Genomic DNA, 18,837 nt, shown 5'->3' with positions numbered 1-18,837 from the left:
CTCGATAGGCCTGAGCTCTGATGCCTGTTCGTGGTTTCATGATAATCTTAGTGTCAGAACTCAGGTCATCGTGATTGATGAGGTTGTCCGAATTTCTTGAAGTACAGTGCCTTCAGACAGTATTCAGACCTCTTGACTTTTTCCACATTTTGTTACATTACAACTTCTACTAAAATTGATTAAATTATTTTTCCCCCCTCACCAGTCTACATACACAACCCCATAATGACAAAGCAAAAAACTGCTAATGTATTTTAAAAACCCCAGAAATATCACATTTACATAAGTATTCAGACCCTTTACTCAGTACTTTGTTGAAGCACCTTTAGCAGCGACTACAGCATTGAGTCTTCTTGGGTATGACACTACAAGCTTGGCACATTTGTATTTGGGGAGTTTCTCCCATTCTTCTCTGCAGATCCTCTCAAGCTCTGTCAGGTTGGATGGGGAGCGTTGCTGCACAGCTATTTTCAGGTCTCTCCAGAGATGTTTGATCGGGTTCAAGTCTGGGCTCTGGCTGGGCCACTCAAGGACATTCAGAGACTTGTCCTGAATCCACTCCTGCATTGTCTTGGCTGTGTGCTTAGGGTCGTTGTCCTGTTGGAAGGTGAGCCCTACCCCAGTCTGAGGTCCTGAGCGCTCTGGAGCAGGTTTTCATCAAAGATCTCTCTGTACTTTGCTCCGATCATCTTTGCCTCGATCCTGACTAGTCTCTTAGATTGAGGATGAGGAAGTGATTTGCTGTTTGGGGTATATTTATCAAAAACATGTAAAAAAAAGTGTCTGGACCCTTTTTTAATATGTCATTTACAACATAAATTGAGATTTGGTTGTAAAAAATAAAACTTCTCCTTTAAGAGAGACCGATCAGAGCTGGGCTTAATTCATAATTTTCTAATTGATTTTCAAAACTCATGAGTTGAAATTTGAATTGATTTGACCACATCACACAGGATGTAGAAATTGAATTTGAGTTTGAGTGACAGTAGAATTTAATTTGGTGCAATTCAATGAAATTCCACAAAGTCATAAGCCTTTTCTCAATTGGATTTGCTCAACTTCTGCGTCCTCTCTCCTCCGTCCTCTCTGGCCTCCTTTTGAAAAAGGTCAAAGGTTATCGAGGAGAGGAGGCAAGGAGAAGGAAAGGGGACTAAAATGTGCTTGAAATGAGAAGCACCTTCTCAGTGGGGATTTTTGCATGTAAATCTTGCTAGGGCAAAAAAAAGGTGGGATGCATTCCCTGCAAAACCACTACACAACACAACACTAAACAATACATGAATTGCATTGCCTACATAAAGCTGTCCCAACAGCAGAGTCCCAAAAGCAGTCCCTACACCTTACCACTGCTATACCTGGCTGTCAGAGGATTCTAGTCTGGCAGCGAAACAGTTCATTCAGCCTCAATTACTGCCTTTCACATTTACTGCCTTTCAAAAAAGATAGCTGATAAAGCTGACTTGCTTAAAACTTCTTAAGGTATAGGGGGCAGCATTTTCACTTTTGGATAAATAGCGTGCCCGATTTCAACTTCCTGCTACTCATGCCAAGAATATGTGATATGCGTATTATTAGTAGATTTGGATAGAACATACACTGAAGTTTCTAAAACTGTTTGAATCATGTCTGTGAGTATAACATAACTTATGTAGCAGGCAAAACCCCGAGGACTAACCGTTCAGATTTCTTTTTTTTAGGTCTCTGTCTGTTCAGTATTTCTCATTGGGAAACAATATTTCTTAGGAACTTGTTTTCAGTTCCTACTTCTTCCACTGGATGTCACCAGTCTTTGGAATTTGGTTGAGGTTATTCCTTTGTGCAATGAAGAAGTACGGCCATCTAGGAACTGCGTAACACTGTTGAGAGTTGAAGACGCAAGACTTGAAAAGTAGCTTGGTTTGTTGTCTTCCTGTATTGAACACAGATAGACCCATCTTCAATTTGATTGATTAATAACGTTTAAAAATACCTAAGGTTGTATTATAAAAGTAGTTTGAAATGTTTTGGCAAAGTTTACAGGCAACTTTTGAAATACGTGACGTTGCGTTATTTGGTTTTTTTCTGGATCAAACGCGCCAAATAAATGGACATTTTGGATATATATGGATGGAATTAATCGAACAGAAGGACCAATTGTGATGTTTATGGGACATATTGGAGTGCCAACAAAAGAAGCTCGTCAAAGGTAAGGCATGTTTTATATTTTATTTCTGCGTTTTGTCTAGTGCCTGCAGGGTTGAAATATGCTACCCTCTTTGTTTACTGTTGTGCTATCATCAGATAATAGCTTCTTATGCTTTCGCCGAAAAGCCTTTTTAAAGTCTGACATGTTGGCTGGATTCACAACGAGTGTAGCTTTAATTTAGTATCTTACATGTGTGATTTAATGAAATTATGATTTTTAAATAATTTTATTTGAATTTGCTGCGCTGCATTTTCCCTGGCTTTTGACCAAGTGGGACGCAAGCATCCCCTATACCATAACAAATGTGGTTTCTACAGACAATTGAGATGTACAAACTATGGCATAAGTGGATGACAAGTACATGAGGTAATCCGTAATTCCGATTAAGACATTAACGAGCGAGCAAGGATGGACATCGTCAATATAACTATTTGTTCAGCACTTTTGAAATGTACAGCAACAGAATTCATGGGCCGTTCTTACAGTGTTCTCCCTGTACACCAAGTCAGAATCATAGGGTAAATAAAGGGGACATATAAGCAGACAAAGAAAGCTCTTACACTATTCAATGACTACATTTCTCGAAAACACCACCAAGTCAGAACATTAGGCGAAATTAAGAGGTGAAAATAGACCAAATTATTAGGGTGAGGCAAATGGGCTACTAACAGCTTACTACACAACAAACACTTAGTATGACTTTCTTAGCTACAGTACACATATCTTCCTGGCAAATTACATAATTTATGCAGCGGCATACAATACATTTTTGGACTCACCTTGTTGTGCTGTGCTCACTTGAACAGGAAGGTAGCGTGGCGGTCCTACTTGGGCAAATTTCGTTGTCAAACTTTGTCATCAAAGTCTTGCATTCTCTGGATTTATGGTGCTTTCAAGACAACTGGGAACTAAAAAAAAAGGTTGAATCATGATGACGTCAGTGATCTTCAGGTCGTAGCTCTAGTAAGAGGCCGGAGTTCCCAATTTACAATTCCGAGTTGGATTACATTTCTAAACGTATTTTCCCAGTTGTAGCTCATTTTTTCCCAAGGTTCCAGTTGTCTTAAACTCACAGTTAGCCACTGATTCCTTCTAAACCACTCATTGTTGAATTTGCGATTTCCAACTTGTTGTGTAATGTTTATATCCTATGGCCAGTGAGCACCGATATGTTTTATCTATAATTTCTCTTCATTATTTATCTTCATATGACAATGATTAAAAAGGATTTGCCAGTAGATTGTCAACTTCATTCATAATGATGACTGCTAGCTAAGATTTTGAAAGTATGATGTTGACAGTCCAATCAAAGCTACTGTAGATATAATGTGATTTGTCATCATTTTCTCTGTGGCCAATGACCTTGAGCCTTGGATGGGCACTTGAAATGTAACTCTATGGCAGCACCCAAGGGGCAAATACTTTCAAAGTCTACCCTTAGGTGACGTAGTGTCCCCATGAGTGACAGATCACTGAGCCAATCATGGCTCAACGCTCCGTGTTTTCTGCCCGCTTGCCCCACCACCACAGAAAGCACTGAGCTAGGCTGAAACACCTGCATTTTGGAGCTCCCTCACTCAGGAAAACAAAAAAATAAAACAAAGAATATATACATTTTCCCTGGAAATAATGTTCATATACTCTTTAACCCTTAGTACTTAGAATAGCCAATTATATTTCCACCAACCATTTAATTTGTTTGCCTTATTTATCAAGCCCTCAGGGTTAACTTGAGAGTTGAACTAATGCATTCTGAGAAATGTAGTAATGTCCCCATATTGAACAACACGTAAGTGATTAATGAAATATAATAACTTAGAATATTCACAAACAGGATTTAGTTTTCCTTGATCATACATTTTTTGTAGTTTTTCCTGATAATCAAATGTAGACTACACATCATTTAGAATTTCACTGAATTCATTTCTATTTCCTTACAATTCTGTATGCTGTTTACTATATAAAATTCAAACTTAATTCAAATTCAAGAATTGAATTGGCGTTTACGAGGCACCCTCAATTCAATTATGAATTGAGCCCAACACTGTGAGCTGCCAGTCCTGGATTCCTGCTGCATCAGATAGTGCACCTCCGAATACTGTGTTGATGAAGGGCAAAGGGACGTGAAAGTAGTTACACCTGACACAACAGTTGACAGAGCGGCTGACTATTTTCTTTATGATATGTCCAAACTCTGTCTAGGCCCAAAAACATAGACTCCTTATTCAATCTTGGAATGCACATAAGTGCTTTTTAGGCACAAGTATATGCTGCCATGCCAAAGCCCCCGACGTCCACGGCCGACCGCCAAAATACATAGATGGCTACCACCCAACAGCATCCCTCAAGCTCCTTCAAGCAACTGACGAATGAATTGACTGTCCTGTCATTCATCGTGACAAATTGGATTGACCTGAAAGACCTTCAATTGTGAAGGTCAGGTCAGCCTGGAGAAAGTGAGGGGTTGGCTTGATGATAAGTCAAGACACACGAACATGCCAACACACACTCCAGGCAGAGGTGGCCCTATAGACCTTCCTCAGGTTGTATGATAGCCCTCTACCTGTGTGCAGGGGAACGAGATAATAATGATGGCGAATGGCCTTATCAGACCTGGACAAATGGGAGGCTTCAGGGTTCGAGTGCTAATTAATCACATGCAGGATAACAAATGACACCATTTAGTGGTAGGCCTTAAAGGGACAATCTACAGTAGCAACATCCATTTTTGGACTTAAAAATGTATTATATGTAACCATTGATTCTTGAAGAATATAACTTAGAAATGCCTCATGACCGCTGAAACCACTGCAGGGAAATAGACTGGGTGATCTTTTCTCAATACATGACTCATGAATCGATTCAGTGGGATAGTTTCTGTTTCTGTCATTCCATTCCAACAAAGGATCCTAATAGCAGGTGTTTGGGAGATGTGTGTTTAGATCAAATCAACCGCATTCAATCTGCATTTATTAGTGAAGAAGGAAAAGATGGGTATTCTAATTTTAATCTAATCTGTATAGAAATTGAATATTTGGATGTGCACACTGTGAGTAGTTTTGTGTATTCAGTGTGTGTGTGTGTGTGTGTGTGTGTGTGTGTGTGTGTGTGTGTGTGTGTGTGTGTGTGTGTGTGTGTGTGTGTGTGTGTGTGTGTGTGTGTGTGTGTGTGTGTGTGTGTGTGTGTGTGTGTGTGTGTGTGTGTGTGTGTGTGTGCGTGTGTGTGTGTGTGTGTGTGTCTGCTGGTGATACCCTGGCCTTGAGCAGAATTTCTATCTAGTATACAGTATCCTATGACTCATGACGGATGATTCATGAGGATAATGTTGATAACGACATTGCATCAGGTCTGATGATCGATTTCTTTAAAAGAAAAATCATATATTTGTAAGTGCACTTCTCCATATTTACTCCAGCTTGAATTTTTCACAATAGATCTATGACCATCAGGGTAACAAATCATCAAGGCCTGTTTTGTCAGAACCTTCTCATAGGGTTTTCAATTATTAACACTAAGATGCATCTCAATTAGTGGTATCTTCAGAGACGATCCTCTCATACAAGACAAAGGGAAAGGGAGGTGGTGGAGTTATTGACTCACTCCCCACAGCAGCTTGATTAGACAGTTGGAGGGGGAGACAGGCAAGTGGGAATAAGAATGGTGGAAGTGGGGAGCAGTATCCATGTAACTCAAGCCGGGAGCATTACCACTAGTCCACAGGTTAGGACTTGTCGAAAAGGAAGTGGTGGAGCTGTGGTGTTATTGACTCACTAGCTCGCCACAGTAGCTTCTGCACTTTGACCAAAGTGACCAAGTGATTTGAAATCCTCAATAGGTTTTAATATTTCATGCTGAATGTACTTCCCGTTGGGCTGTTAGGTAAGGGTCAACAGCACATGATGACTGATGAAACCACATGATGACTGATGAAACCTCATGATGTCTAGATGCTTGGTCTGCACATAGATTGTAGATGATGTCCTTAAGCGAGATAAGATTGCATTTGACAGATGATTTTAGAATATGAAACCTGTTTTCCATTGCTCCAGACCAAGACAGTGGTTCGTCTTATGGAGCTAAGTAAAATTATCTGTTTTGACATCAGAAGTCATATTGCGTCTGGAATACAATTTGATGTTTGCTTGCTGTTGAGGCCGAAGGTTGTAAACTAAAAACAGAAGTGCCACAGAGACTGTAGCCCTCTCTACTGTCTTTATGGTCTCAGTTTGAATTATTGAATTAATTACAGACTACAGCACTGTGAAAGTACAGCATGGCTCTGAACAACGCTGTGCTCTGAGCTCTGAGAGAGAGAGAGAGCCGCCGCCTGCTTTACACCGAGGCAGACAAGAGCTTTAGACAAGAGCATTAGACAAGAGCTTTAGACGAGAGCTTTAGACAAGAGCTTTAGACAAGAGCTTCAGACAAGAGCTTTAGACAAGAGCTTTAGACAAGAGCTTCAGACAAGAGCTTTAGACAAGAGCTTTAGACAAGAGCTTTAGAAGCTACAGACACGCCCAGGCTATGTTTAGAGGAAAGATACAGTCAGATTGTCAAATGTGATTGCAAAGCCTCAATCCTGCACCCCCCAAATGGCAACAGCACTGAATGCATAAATCACATTTGAGCCTTTCTACCGCCTCAACTGAAACTCATTCCATGTTGAAAGTCTTTCAAGGTTGGCTCTGTCTTTGTTCAGATTGCTATCGAATGGAACATAGTAACCCACAGCTGTTCTCTCATGCTTATTTCCAACACCGCTGGGCTGCTTTCACCAGGGAGGTGTTCATATAGGGGAGTGTGCGTCTGTTCTCTAAATCTCTCCCAGACATTTTGTTGCATATCCTAATAAAAACATTTCTAAGCCTGTTGCATCATGTGGATGTCTGTTGTTTGATGCTCTTGGAGAGCTCTCTCATTTTCTCTCACCCTGGTTTGTTTTTGTGTGTTTTTTCTTTTACTCTCTGACGAGAGCTAGATTTTGCAGCGGCTCAAGTCAGCCAAACTCAGCTCTGCTCAGCGCAGCACAGCCTCAAACTGGCACTGTGTATCCTTCTGGTTCCCTGTGCAAATGAATGTGGCACTGACCAGACATTGTTTCTCCAAATGTACTGTTTCATCATCTTTCTCCCCACAGCTCTGTCACGGCCCACTGTGTCCCTGACTTGGCTTGGCTTCAGCAACACCTAGAGCACAGACACATTATCTCGCTCAGCAAGTCTCTCTACCGCGGAAACTCATTTGTTAAAGGAAGATAAATGGCACACATTTGTCAACACTTTCTCATCCCACAGTATTATGGCACCTGAGAGGGATGGTTCTGTGAGTAAAGGAAGCTTCCGTCTTCCCAATGAAAAGTTTAGTGTTCTGTATCTATAGTCTGCATAATTATTTAATGACAGGAGGAGACATATGTCTTCATATTTCAGACTGTATGTCAGGTAAAGGTAAATTAACCATCCTTTAAACTCACAACAGTGGATTTGTGAACGTTGGTTTACTGGGAGCATGACAACATATTTACCTTTTTAGTCTACCCTAAAATAATAGTTAACTACTTGTATATTACAGTCACGTACCTTACAAGACCTTCCACTTTTTGTGAACTTTCAGCGTTCTCCCTATGAGTTTGAGTTAGTAAATAATTCATCTGTAATAATTGTGATTCAGTGAGCCGTGCCTCAGAATGCCTTGTTCAAACAGGCGCTCTCTAAAGACCAACCGACTCAAACCGGCCCAAATTAGATGGGAGCCAGATGAACGCTCGTCAGGCAGTGAAATCCAAGCGCTGTGTCTACGAGTAAGAAATAGCATAACCATCCTCCACTCTGCCACTCCTTCTGTGAGAGCTGTTATTATTACTGCTATTATTTAACTGATCAAACTCAAGTGAATGGAAGCTCTGCTTTGGCTAACCCCTTAGCTCTTAATGGGGTTGAGGCTGTTCGTTTTAGATGTAAGTTGCCTGCTGTGGTTAGTTGAGGTTTCCCTCCACGTTCAAAGCGTGCTGCTCTCTGCTGATTCCTCTCATGGCTGGTGGGCGTGGGCGGCTGGCTTCTGCTGATGGATGACTGGCGCTCCCTCGCTGTGCTGCTCCAGCCTGCTTTGCTCTACTCTGGGACATCATGGGGCAGAACCTGCCCTAAGGCCTGGCGGCTGTATGCGCTATCTGTGGTGCTATCTCTAACCTCCCACAGTACTGAGGGAGTCATCAAAGCAGTCCTCGTTAGGAGTTGACTGCAGAGTGGGTCATGTACAAAGACGATGATACAGAACCTAACAGCCCAAACCCCCTCTTTCCGGTCTTCTGACCTGTGTGTGGCGGAGCACATTGAAGGACTTTTGGGTCTGTCCCAGGCTGTCCTCTGTCTCCCTGTATCAGAGGGGTGTCAGGTGACCAGGTGCAGGTTTTGGTTACTCCTCTCATCCTGATAGCTGGTGTAATGAGATCATTAGATCCAGGTAATAGGTTGTTGGACTAGTCAAGCGAGAGAAAAGCCAGGCGGATCGGTTGCACTGCCCTTCAACCCCGCCCTTCCATTGCTGCCTCGGCAGAATCACCAATGAGCCTCACTCCGGACGGGGGATCCCAACAAGGACGCGTCCCTATATAGCCTAACACACTACGTTGGACCAGGGCCTATATGGTTCTGGTCAAAACTAGTGCACTATATAGGGAATCAGCTGGCCTATGCTGGAGATGAGTTTTTAATCTAACATCATAGAAGGGCATTGATCTTGAAGGACAAATATGCTCCTTTACTCAATATAGTGTCCATCAATGGGAATATACACTGTACAGCAATTTTTCTATTCACAACTCAGCCTTTGCAAACGCTGCCTGTGCAAGCTCTAGAAAAGATGAAAGAGAGCGGGAGAGAGTGATGAGAGAGAGAAATGGAGAGAAAGAGCAAGAGAGAGCAAGAGAGGAATTGAGAGATGGAGACCAAAAACACGTTGATTCCACAAGTTTTTTTTTCTGTAAGGGGAGAAAAAGAGCAAGAGAGAGATGAAGAGCGAGTGAGAGAGAGCATTTTTGGGGACCGATGAAGCCCTTGGTAGCACCTCCAAATATCCTTCTATTAAAAGTGGCAAAAAAAATAGGCCTGTTGACGTGACACCTTTAATAGTCCCCCAGCCAGCTGGCTGTGGGCACATCAGGCCCGAGTCCATCTGTTGGCCATCTCTTATTGCTGGAATATAACGATTCCATTTCCTAATGAGTTTGTAGCGCGAGACGAGGGCCTAGCGCGGTGCTGTACCACTGAAAGGATGGAAAATGATAACGTGGGGCCCATGCTAATACTACGCCCAGGGAAGGTGGAGGTGATTTGGCCTCTAGCTACACCAGGAGTGACAGTCGGCCAGGAGGTAGAATGACTGGGAAATCTAGAGGTGAAAGAAACACTTGAAAAAGAAAAGGACACTCTAGGAGCTCAGATGCAATCATTTCATAATCTAATAACCAACGTTTCCACGGACAAGCTGTCTTCATCAGGGGGGACAGATTGTTTGTCGAAACGTTGGCTATTATTAATTGCATGTGAGCTCCTAGAGTGTGTGGCTCTCCTTTTCTTTTTCCAGAGCGACTGGGCAGACACAGGACAACAACAGTAAAGGAGAGGGAGACAACATGAGTCTGAACTTCTCTGGTCCCAAGATCTGTATGTGCTTTATTCATGGCAACTTATCTGGGACCAGGCTAAGTCTGAACACCAGCACATTCTATCAACACAAATAAGCTTTCCACCCCTTTGTCTTCTACTAATAAAAGTCCATGAACGAGGAGCGGGGCCAAGGTAATTGCCTGGGTAATTCTTATCAGACAGCAGTCGGGGCTCTCATCCTAGAATTACGCAGGCAGAGTGCATGTGATTCAGCTGAATAGAAAATGCCAAACAATAAACTGTGTTTTTTTAGAGAACGGGTGATAAAGCCCCAATGTTTCCATATCTCAGCCAAGGTCATTGTCTGGGTGACAGCAGGGGTGGGTTGTGGATGGCTCCGGCTGGCTCCGGCTCTCACAGTCGCACCCATAACCATCAGCAGGCAGTTGAGTGGCGCAGCAGCTCCTGTCTGGTGTTCCACAATGGCTGCCATGGGTTTTAAATATAAAACACCTCTCCGTGCAACCGTTGAGGGAAATGTCAACTAATTAAGTGCAACACATTTGACCTTTTTAACCCGGGCCCTGGGCTGGGTACACTGACGCCTCAGGGTACACAGACACCCCCGCCCCACCTGCTGCAGCAGGCACCCTTTTAATATGCTAATCAACCCTGTCCGCTGATGTGGCTGTCAGGACTAATGAGGCTGGGAAGCCGTGCTCCAAAGGCTCATGGTTAGTGGACATGATCTCCCGACAAGTGCTGCTGCTACTAGCCCGCTGAGTGATTGATCCAGTGTTATGATCCAGAACTCTACAGTATGTTGTCAGCTATCTCCAAAGCCCTGATCGACACATAGCCAGATGTGGTGATGTGTCATGTACTGTATCTTACTCAAGATCTTTTTATTCTGTCACTGAGGTGATTATCCAACGTTGTCCTCCATCATAGTCCTTTAAGGGACATTTAGAAAATGAAGTAGTGTCTGATTATTACAGAGAAGGACCATTTTGGGCAACTTTATGAAAATGAGAACGAATGCAAAGATAGGGTTTTCTTCATCACATGTCATTTTCATACAATGGACAACAAAGACAGTAGGGTTGTTCTTTGGAGTGTCTCTCTCTGTTTCATCATTGATCTTTGATGCTCATGGTAAAGTCTGTGTGATCTGTCCCCTGTGCGGTTCTCACACAAAAAAGGATGGTCTGGTCCACACTCTCCTCAGGTTGCTCTGGTTTTTCCATGGCCCTACCTGCTGGTTGAAACACACGCATCACAACTACACACACTAGGCTTGTGCGGTAAACCGTTGAAACTATTTCTTTGAAGTTTTTCAATAAATGTGAACATTTATAGCTACTTTTAAGTAAATACCTTCAGACAACTTGTACAATACATTCGGAGATAAAGCAGATCACATTCTTCATTTCACCTGTCACATTATTTTACATTATGAAGCTTACCGTAGTTCCCCAGAACAGTTGACAGAGTCACGTGTTTGTTTTTAACCAGCACAACAGAAAGAGTCCAGCTGTGTACTTGCTAGTTAGCTACAGTGGCAAGAAAAAGTGTCCACACCCTGACCTTAGTATTCTTTATTTTCCTTGTTATTTTGGTTAGGTCAGGGTGTGACATGGGTGATGTATGTTTTTTCCCTTGTCTAGGGGTTTTGTTTCCTTTCTAGGTAAATTGTATGTCTATGGTTGCCTAGATTGGTTCTCAATTAGAGGCAGCTGTCTGTCGTTGTCTCTGATTGGGAACCATATTTAGGCAGCCATATTCTGTGGGTACTTTGTGGGTGATTATCTATGTCAGTTGCGTGTGTCAGCACAGTTATTATAGTTTCACTGTCGTTATTTGTCTATTGTTTTGGTTCAGATTACTTCATGTTCTTTCTTCAATAAAGAAGAATGTATACTAACCACGCTGCGTTTTGGTCCTGACCTTCTACTCCATACGACGATTGTGACAAAAAGTATGTGAACCCTTTGGAAATACCTGGGTTTCTGCATAAATTTGTCATAAAATTTGATCTGATCTTCGTCTAGGTCACAACAATAGACAAACACAGTCTGCTTAAAATAATAACACACAAACAATTACACGTTTTCATGTCTTTGAACACACTGTGTAAACATTCACAGTGCAGGCTGGAAAAAGTATGTGAACCCTTGGATTTAATAACTGGTTGACCCTGCTTTGGCAGCAATAACCTCAATAACGCTTTCTGTAGTTGCGGATCAGACCTGCACAACGTTTTGGACCATCCCTCTTCACAAAACTGTTTTAGTTTAGCAATATTCTTGGGATGTCTGGTGTGAACTGCTCTCGAGGTCATGCCACAGCATCTCAATCGGGTTGAGGTCAGGACTCTGACTGGGCCACTCCAGAAGGCATGTTTTCTTCTGTTGAAGCCATTCTGTTGTTGATTTATTTCTGTGTTTTGGGTCGTTGTCCTGTTGCATCACAAAACTTCTGTTGAGTTTCAATTGGAAGACAGATAGCCTAACTATCTCCTGCAAAATGTCTTGATAAACTTCGGAATTCATTTTTCCGTCGATGATAGCAAGCTATCCAGGCCCTGAGGCAGCAAAGCAGCCCCAAACCATGATGCTCCCTCCACCATACTTTACAGTTGAGTTGAGGTTTTGATGTTGGTGTGCTGTGCCTTTTTTCTCCGCACATGTTGTGTGTTCCTTCCAAACAACTCAACTGTAATTTCTTCTGTCCACAGAATATTTTGCCAGTAGCGCTGTGGAAGATGCAGGTGCACTTTTGCAAACTTCAGACATGAAGCAATGTTTCCTTCTGTGGTGTCCTCCCATTAACACCATTCTTGTTTAGTGTTTTAGGTATTGTAGACTTGTCAACAGAGATGTTCGCATGTTCCAGAGATTTCTATAAGTATTTAGCTGACACTCTAGGATTCTTCTTAACCTCATTAAGTATTCTGCACTGTGCTCTTGCAGTCATCTTTGCAGGACGGCCACTCCTAGGGAGAGTAGAAACAGTGCTGAACTTTCTCCATTTATAGACAATTTGTCTTCCCGTGGACTGATGAATATCAAGGCTTTTAGAGATATTTTTGTAACCCTTTACAGCTTTATGCAAGTCAACAATTCTTAATCTCCTGAGATCTCTTTTGTTTGAGGCATGGTTCATATCAGGCAATGCTTCGTGTGGATAGCAAGGCAGCTCTAACCAACATCTCCAATCTCGTCTCATTGATTGGACTCCAGGTTAGCTGACTCCTGACATCAAATATCTTTTGGAGAAGTCATTAGCCTAGGGGTTCACATACTTTTTCCAACCTACACCTACAATGTTCAAATTATGTATTCAATATAGACAAGAAATATACAATAATTTGTGTGTTATTAGTTTAAGCACACTATGTTTGTCTATTGTTGTGACTTAGATGAAGATCAGATCAAAGTTTGTGACCAATTTATCCAGAAATCCAGGTAATTCCAAAGGGTTTACATACTTTTTCTTGCCGTAGGAAGTAAGTGGCTGAATTAATAAGGAGACGGGGCATCATATAGTGTAGCTTACCGCTGTGTTTGAGAAGTCAAAGCACATTGGATGAGTTATCTGTACAGCTGCCACTGCTATCTTGAGTTCCTTGCACTTTTCTCGGCCCCTCAGTCTGCTCCTCCCACTACTTATAATAGCAGAGCATACTAGCTAACGTTCAATCGATGGAAAATAAATGGGACGAATTGAAAGCACGTATACCTTACCAATAGTACATTAAAAACTGTAATATCATATGTTTCACCGAGTCGTGGCTGAACGACGACATTAAGAGTATACAGCTGGCGGGTTATACACTCTATCGGCAGGACAGAACAGCAGCCTCTGGTAAGAAATGGAGCAGGGGCCTATACATATTTGTACACAATAGCTGGTGCACGATATCTAAGGAAGTCTCAAGGTTTTGCTCGGCTGAGGTAGAGTATCTCATGATAAGCTGTAGACCACACAATCTACTTAGAAAGTTTTCATCTGTATTTTTTGTAGCTTTCTACATACCAACACAGACCGAGGCTGGCACTAAAACCACACAGCTGTATTCCACCACACGCAAACAGGAAAACGTTCATCCAGAGGCGGCGCTCCTAGTGGCCGGGGACTTTAATGCAGGGAAACTTAAATCAGTTTTACCTTATTTCTATCAGCATGTTAAATGTCCAACCAGAGGGAAAACAATTCTAGACCACCTTTACTCCACACACAGAGACGCGTACAAAGCTCTCCCTCGCCTTCCATTCGGAAAATCTGACTATAACTCTATCCTCCTGATTTCTGCTTACAAGCAAACATTAAAGCAGGAAGCACCAGTGACTCATTCTGTAAAAAAAGTGGCTGGATGAAGCAGATGCTAAACTACAGGACTGTTTTGCTAGCACAGACTGGAATATGCTCTGGGATTCTTCCGATGGCGTGAAGGAGTACATCACATCAGTCACTGGCTTTATCAGTAAGTGCATCGAGGACGTCATCCCCGCAGTGACTGTACGTACATACCCCAACCAGAAGCCATGGATTACAGGCAACATTCGCACTGAGCTAAAGGGTAGAGCTGCCGCTTTCAAGGAGCGGGACTCTAACCCAGAAGCTTATAAGAAATCCCTCTCTGCCCTCCAACAAACCATCAAACAGGCAAAGCGTCAATGCAGGACTAAGGTCGAATTGTACTACACCGGCTCCGGGACTTGTTGGAAGTGGCAGAAATTCTAACTCTTAAACTTAACCTTAACCTTAACCCTAACCCCTAGTCTAGCTAACATTAGCGAGCTAGCTAATGTTAGCCACCTAGCTACAATATGTAACATATCATACGTTTTTTGCAAGTAATAACATATTGTATATTTTTCCAAATTTGTAACATATTGTACTTTTGCAAATTTGTAACATATTGTATGTTATGTAAATTTGTAACATATAATACAAATTGTAATTCATAACATTTACCAAATGGGTGATGGACATCCACAAATTAACACAGATTTGCCAACAGAGTAATGCAACATTTTCTGAGACCAGGTTGTCCTGACTAGGCTGGAGAATCAGGCCCTCGGAATTAGGATGTGTTCAAAATGGCACCCTATCTATCCAAATAGACTGCACTACTTTTGACGACAAGGCTCTGTGTGCAGTCTATTTGGATAGATAGGGTGCCATTTAGAACACAACCTGATTCCGAGGGCCTGATTCTCCAGCCCATTTGGGATGCATTGAGTGTTTGGCTGGAAAGCACAGTTCCTGTCAGTCCAATTTAAAGACATTGGGACATTATTGCTAGTGATATAACTGTGTTTGACATATTGTGCGTTTCTGTGTGTGTTGTTTTTGTTTATTTGTTCTAGGCCGATATTGTTTTAAGGATGTAACGTGACATGACACATTTTTTGTTGTTGATGTTTTGTTCTCTGTCCAACAACGATACAGTATTGTCATGGTGATGTTGATGGAGATGGTCAGTGACCTAATGCTGCTCTGTTTCTCTCTCTCTCTCTCTCTCTCTGTGTGTGTGTGTGTGTGTGTGTGTGTGTGTGTGTGTGTGTGTGTGTGTGTGTGTGTGTGTGTGTGTGTGTGTGTGTGTGTGTGTGTGTGTGTGTGTGTGTGTGTGTGTGTGTGTGTGTGTGTGTGTGTGTGTGTGTGTGTGTGTGTGTGTGTGTGTGTGTGTGTGTGTGCGCTTTTCCAGAGACATCAAACCTGACAACATTCTGTTGGACGAACACGGTAAGACGGCTCAGCCAATCATATCTGATTTATGTCGTAAATTATGTCTGTACACAAATTATGTGGTGTGGTTTTCCATCCATGCTGTGTAATGAACAACCTCCACTGAATGAATGATAGATAAGTTTAGATTTTATCAATGGCACTAACATCATGCAGCCACATACAGTCTGTGCATACACACACACAAACACACTTGCACACACAAACACATGCACACACACACACCCATACATAAAAACATTCTCACACACGCACACACACGCACACACACATGAAGGCGTGCACACATGTACACACACACTCAAGCACACACAGACACACCATTCCATACACATACTTGCTCGCACACACACACACATGCACAAACTCTCATTCGCCCACTCTCTGGTTTAACCTCCTATATATATATATATATATATATAGAGAGAGAGAGAGAGAGCCTGTCTCTTTTGCCCCCAGGCCTTGAGATGCTATTAACTTCAACGTTATTTCTTTCTCATGCTGTGCCTGTGCTCTTTATCCAGACATTACCTGCCTCATGTACACGTCCCCTGATCATAGCCTGTCAACCACAGTAGATGTCTGAATGCAGTAGCCTCGGGACTGAGCTGCTCTCCTGGAACACCATTTGTCATTACACAGGAGCCGAGTCCAGCTCAGCCTGGGTTTCTCTACCTTTTACCACTGAACTTTGAAAAACAACACAGGTCAAAAGTGCATCCCCATGAAGTGTTTTCAAAGAGCACAGAGTCCTGGAAGAGTTTACCTATCTTTACCTCGTGTGCCCTTTCTGATGAGAATAGCATTTGGTATCTCAGCAAAACAATTAAGTCATGTCCGGGTACAGGAGACGCACTAAATGTGATGTCCTCGGGGTGTGTCAGGGAGCTGAGGGATATAGTTTCCTTGGCTACTCAGCCGGAACTGTCCTCCCAGGTTAGTGTGATTGTGTGTGTCTTTCTCTCTCAGACAAAAACAGACAAAACACAGAAAGCGTGTGCGCCACGTGCGGTAGCATACACAAAGCACGTGTAGGCACACGCATTCAAAGCACACACATTCTAAGCACACACACATATATATATATACACACACACACACACACACACTATGTATGCGGACGATTCCACACTTTTACATGTCAGCGCCCAAAGCCAGTGAGCTCACTCAAATTTGAAATAAGGAGTTACAGTCAGTACCAGAATGTGTGATTACTAATAAACTGGTCTTATAATACACCTACAACTAAAATTACTGTATTTGGTTCAAAACATTCTCCAAGACCTAAACCTCAACTAGAGTTGTGCATAAAAGGTGTGACTATTGAGCAAGTTGACGAAGCTAAACTCCGAGGTATAACATTGGATGGTCAATTATCATGGTCAAGTCATATTGAAACGTTGTTGTGAAAATAGGGAGGGGTATGTCTGTTATTAAAATATGTTTGACACAAAAATCAACTCTACTAGTTGATCAGGCTCCGGTCTTGTCCCATCTTGATTACTGTCCGGTAATATGGTCAAGTGCAGCAAAGAAAGGCCTGGCAAAACTGCAGCTGGCTCAAAACAGAGCATTATGCCTTGCCCTTAACTGCACATATAGATCTAACATGAACAACATGGATGCCAGTCTTTCCTGGTTAAGGGATGGCAAGAGATGAACTGCTTCTCTTCTAGTTTTCATGAGAAATATTACTGTGATGAAAATGCCCAGTTTGTCAGCACAATCAAATAGCCTTCAGCTCAGACACCCATACAGTACATACCCCACAAGACATGCCGCCAGGTCTCTTCACAGTCCCCAAGTCTGTGCAACGCACAGTATTATACAGAGCCATGATAACATGAAACTCGCTTCCGTCCCCAATTACTCAAGCAAACAGCAAAATGACTGAAAAAATTGATTAAACAACATCTCATGGAACGGCAGGGACTGTGGACACACACACACACAAACATACACATGATTTTTTTAAACTTGTGTTGTTTGTATACTTTTTTTGTTCGATTTTTTTTGTAGATCGTTGTTTTTTAAATGTGCGTGACTGTCCTTGTCTGTCAGAGTTTAGTTACTTGTCATGTTTTGTATTTTCTGTGGACCCCAGGAAGAGTAGCTGATGCTTCTGCGAAAGCCAATGGGGAACCAAGTCAACAAATAATAAACAAACGAACCCAGTGTCTATAGGGTGACAGAAGGCGTTAGGTCCTGCACTGCCCTCTGCAGGTTAGGTCCAGTGACACGGGTGTAGTTCATGGACTCAGCAGCACCATCAAATATATATTCACCTCTTTCATGCCTAATAGGGTTCACAGCAGAGAGATAATCCGTGAGAGAGCCTGGTGAAACGCATTCTCATCACTGCCATACTTGGTCATTCTCCTGTGATTTTACAGACACACACATGAACACAAATGTGTGTGCACACACTAACCCTAACCCTCAATCGAACCTTAACCTCTAACCCTATCCCTGATCCTAACCCCTAAGCCTAAAATAGAGGGGACCGTTGGGGACCGATGGGGACTGGCGAAATGTCCCCACAAGGATAGTAAACCAAAATGTTTTGTCTTGTCTTGAAATGTCCTTTGTATTTTTTTTCACAGACTTTTATTTTACTGTGTCAGTATGTATTTGTTGCCGATGTTCTGGTATCAAACTGGTGGCCGTTGTGAACACAGTCAATAGCTGAAATAGTTTCATGAGTTAATTGAAAATAAGGCCAATATTGATTCATGCTTTTTTCATTAATTAGGCGCTTTTCTCCTGAACCATGTGGCCTATCTACTAGAAAGTAATGGACATTATGGAAACAGACATAAACAATGTATACTTTGTCTGAGTAATTTTTTCAAGTTACTCAAGTATACGTTACCAAATGTACGATAGATTTCCAAAGATTTTCTGTTAATTACCAAAATTACTGAAGTTTCTGGTAGCTTTGCGATCCTAGCTCTGTGGCATAAAACACACACACACACACACACACATCGTCTTGTACAGCTAACCTTCTGAGGACACTCAATTCAGTCCCATTCAAAATCCTATTTTCCCTAACTCTAAACCTAAACCTTACCCTAACCATAATCTTACCCTAAACCTAACCTTAACCCAAAAACCTAACCTTAACCCTAACCGTAAACCTAACCGTAAACCTAACCCTAAAGCCAACCCTCGCTCCTAACCCTAACCCTAACCCTAACACTAATTCTAACCTTAAGCCTAAACCCCCTAGAAATAGCATTTGACCTTGTTGGGACCAACAAAATGTCCCCAGTTGGTCAAATTTGTGTT

The 18,837-nt window shown here is 42.2% G+C and overlaps 1 protein-coding gene across 1 annotated transcript in view; it reads left to right on the top strand.

Annotated features, from left to right (window-relative positions):
* The window catches only part of LOC139422071 (serine/threonine-protein kinase 32A-like), a 55,968-nt gene that overhangs the window by 21,348 nt on the left and 15,783 nt on the right, over positions 1 to 18,837 (top strand). The window contains exon 5 of the mRNA XM_071173217.1: positions 15,506 to 15,543. Coding sequence (XP_071029318.1) covers positions 15,506 to 15,543 — 38 coding nt within the window. The remainder of the gene's footprint in view (positions 1 to 15,505; positions 15,544 to 18,837) is intronic.

The sequence above is a fragment of the Oncorhynchus clarkii genome, chromosome 12 (genome assembly GCF_045791955.1).
Source record: "Oncorhynchus clarkii lewisi isolate Uvic-CL-2024 chromosome 12, UVic_Ocla_1.0, whole genome shotgun sequence".
NCBI classification, from domain to species: Eukaryota; Metazoa; Chordata; class Actinopteri; order Salmoniformes; family Salmonidae; genus Oncorhynchus; species Oncorhynchus clarkii.
This window is presented reverse-complemented; position numbering and strand designations above follow the sequence as displayed.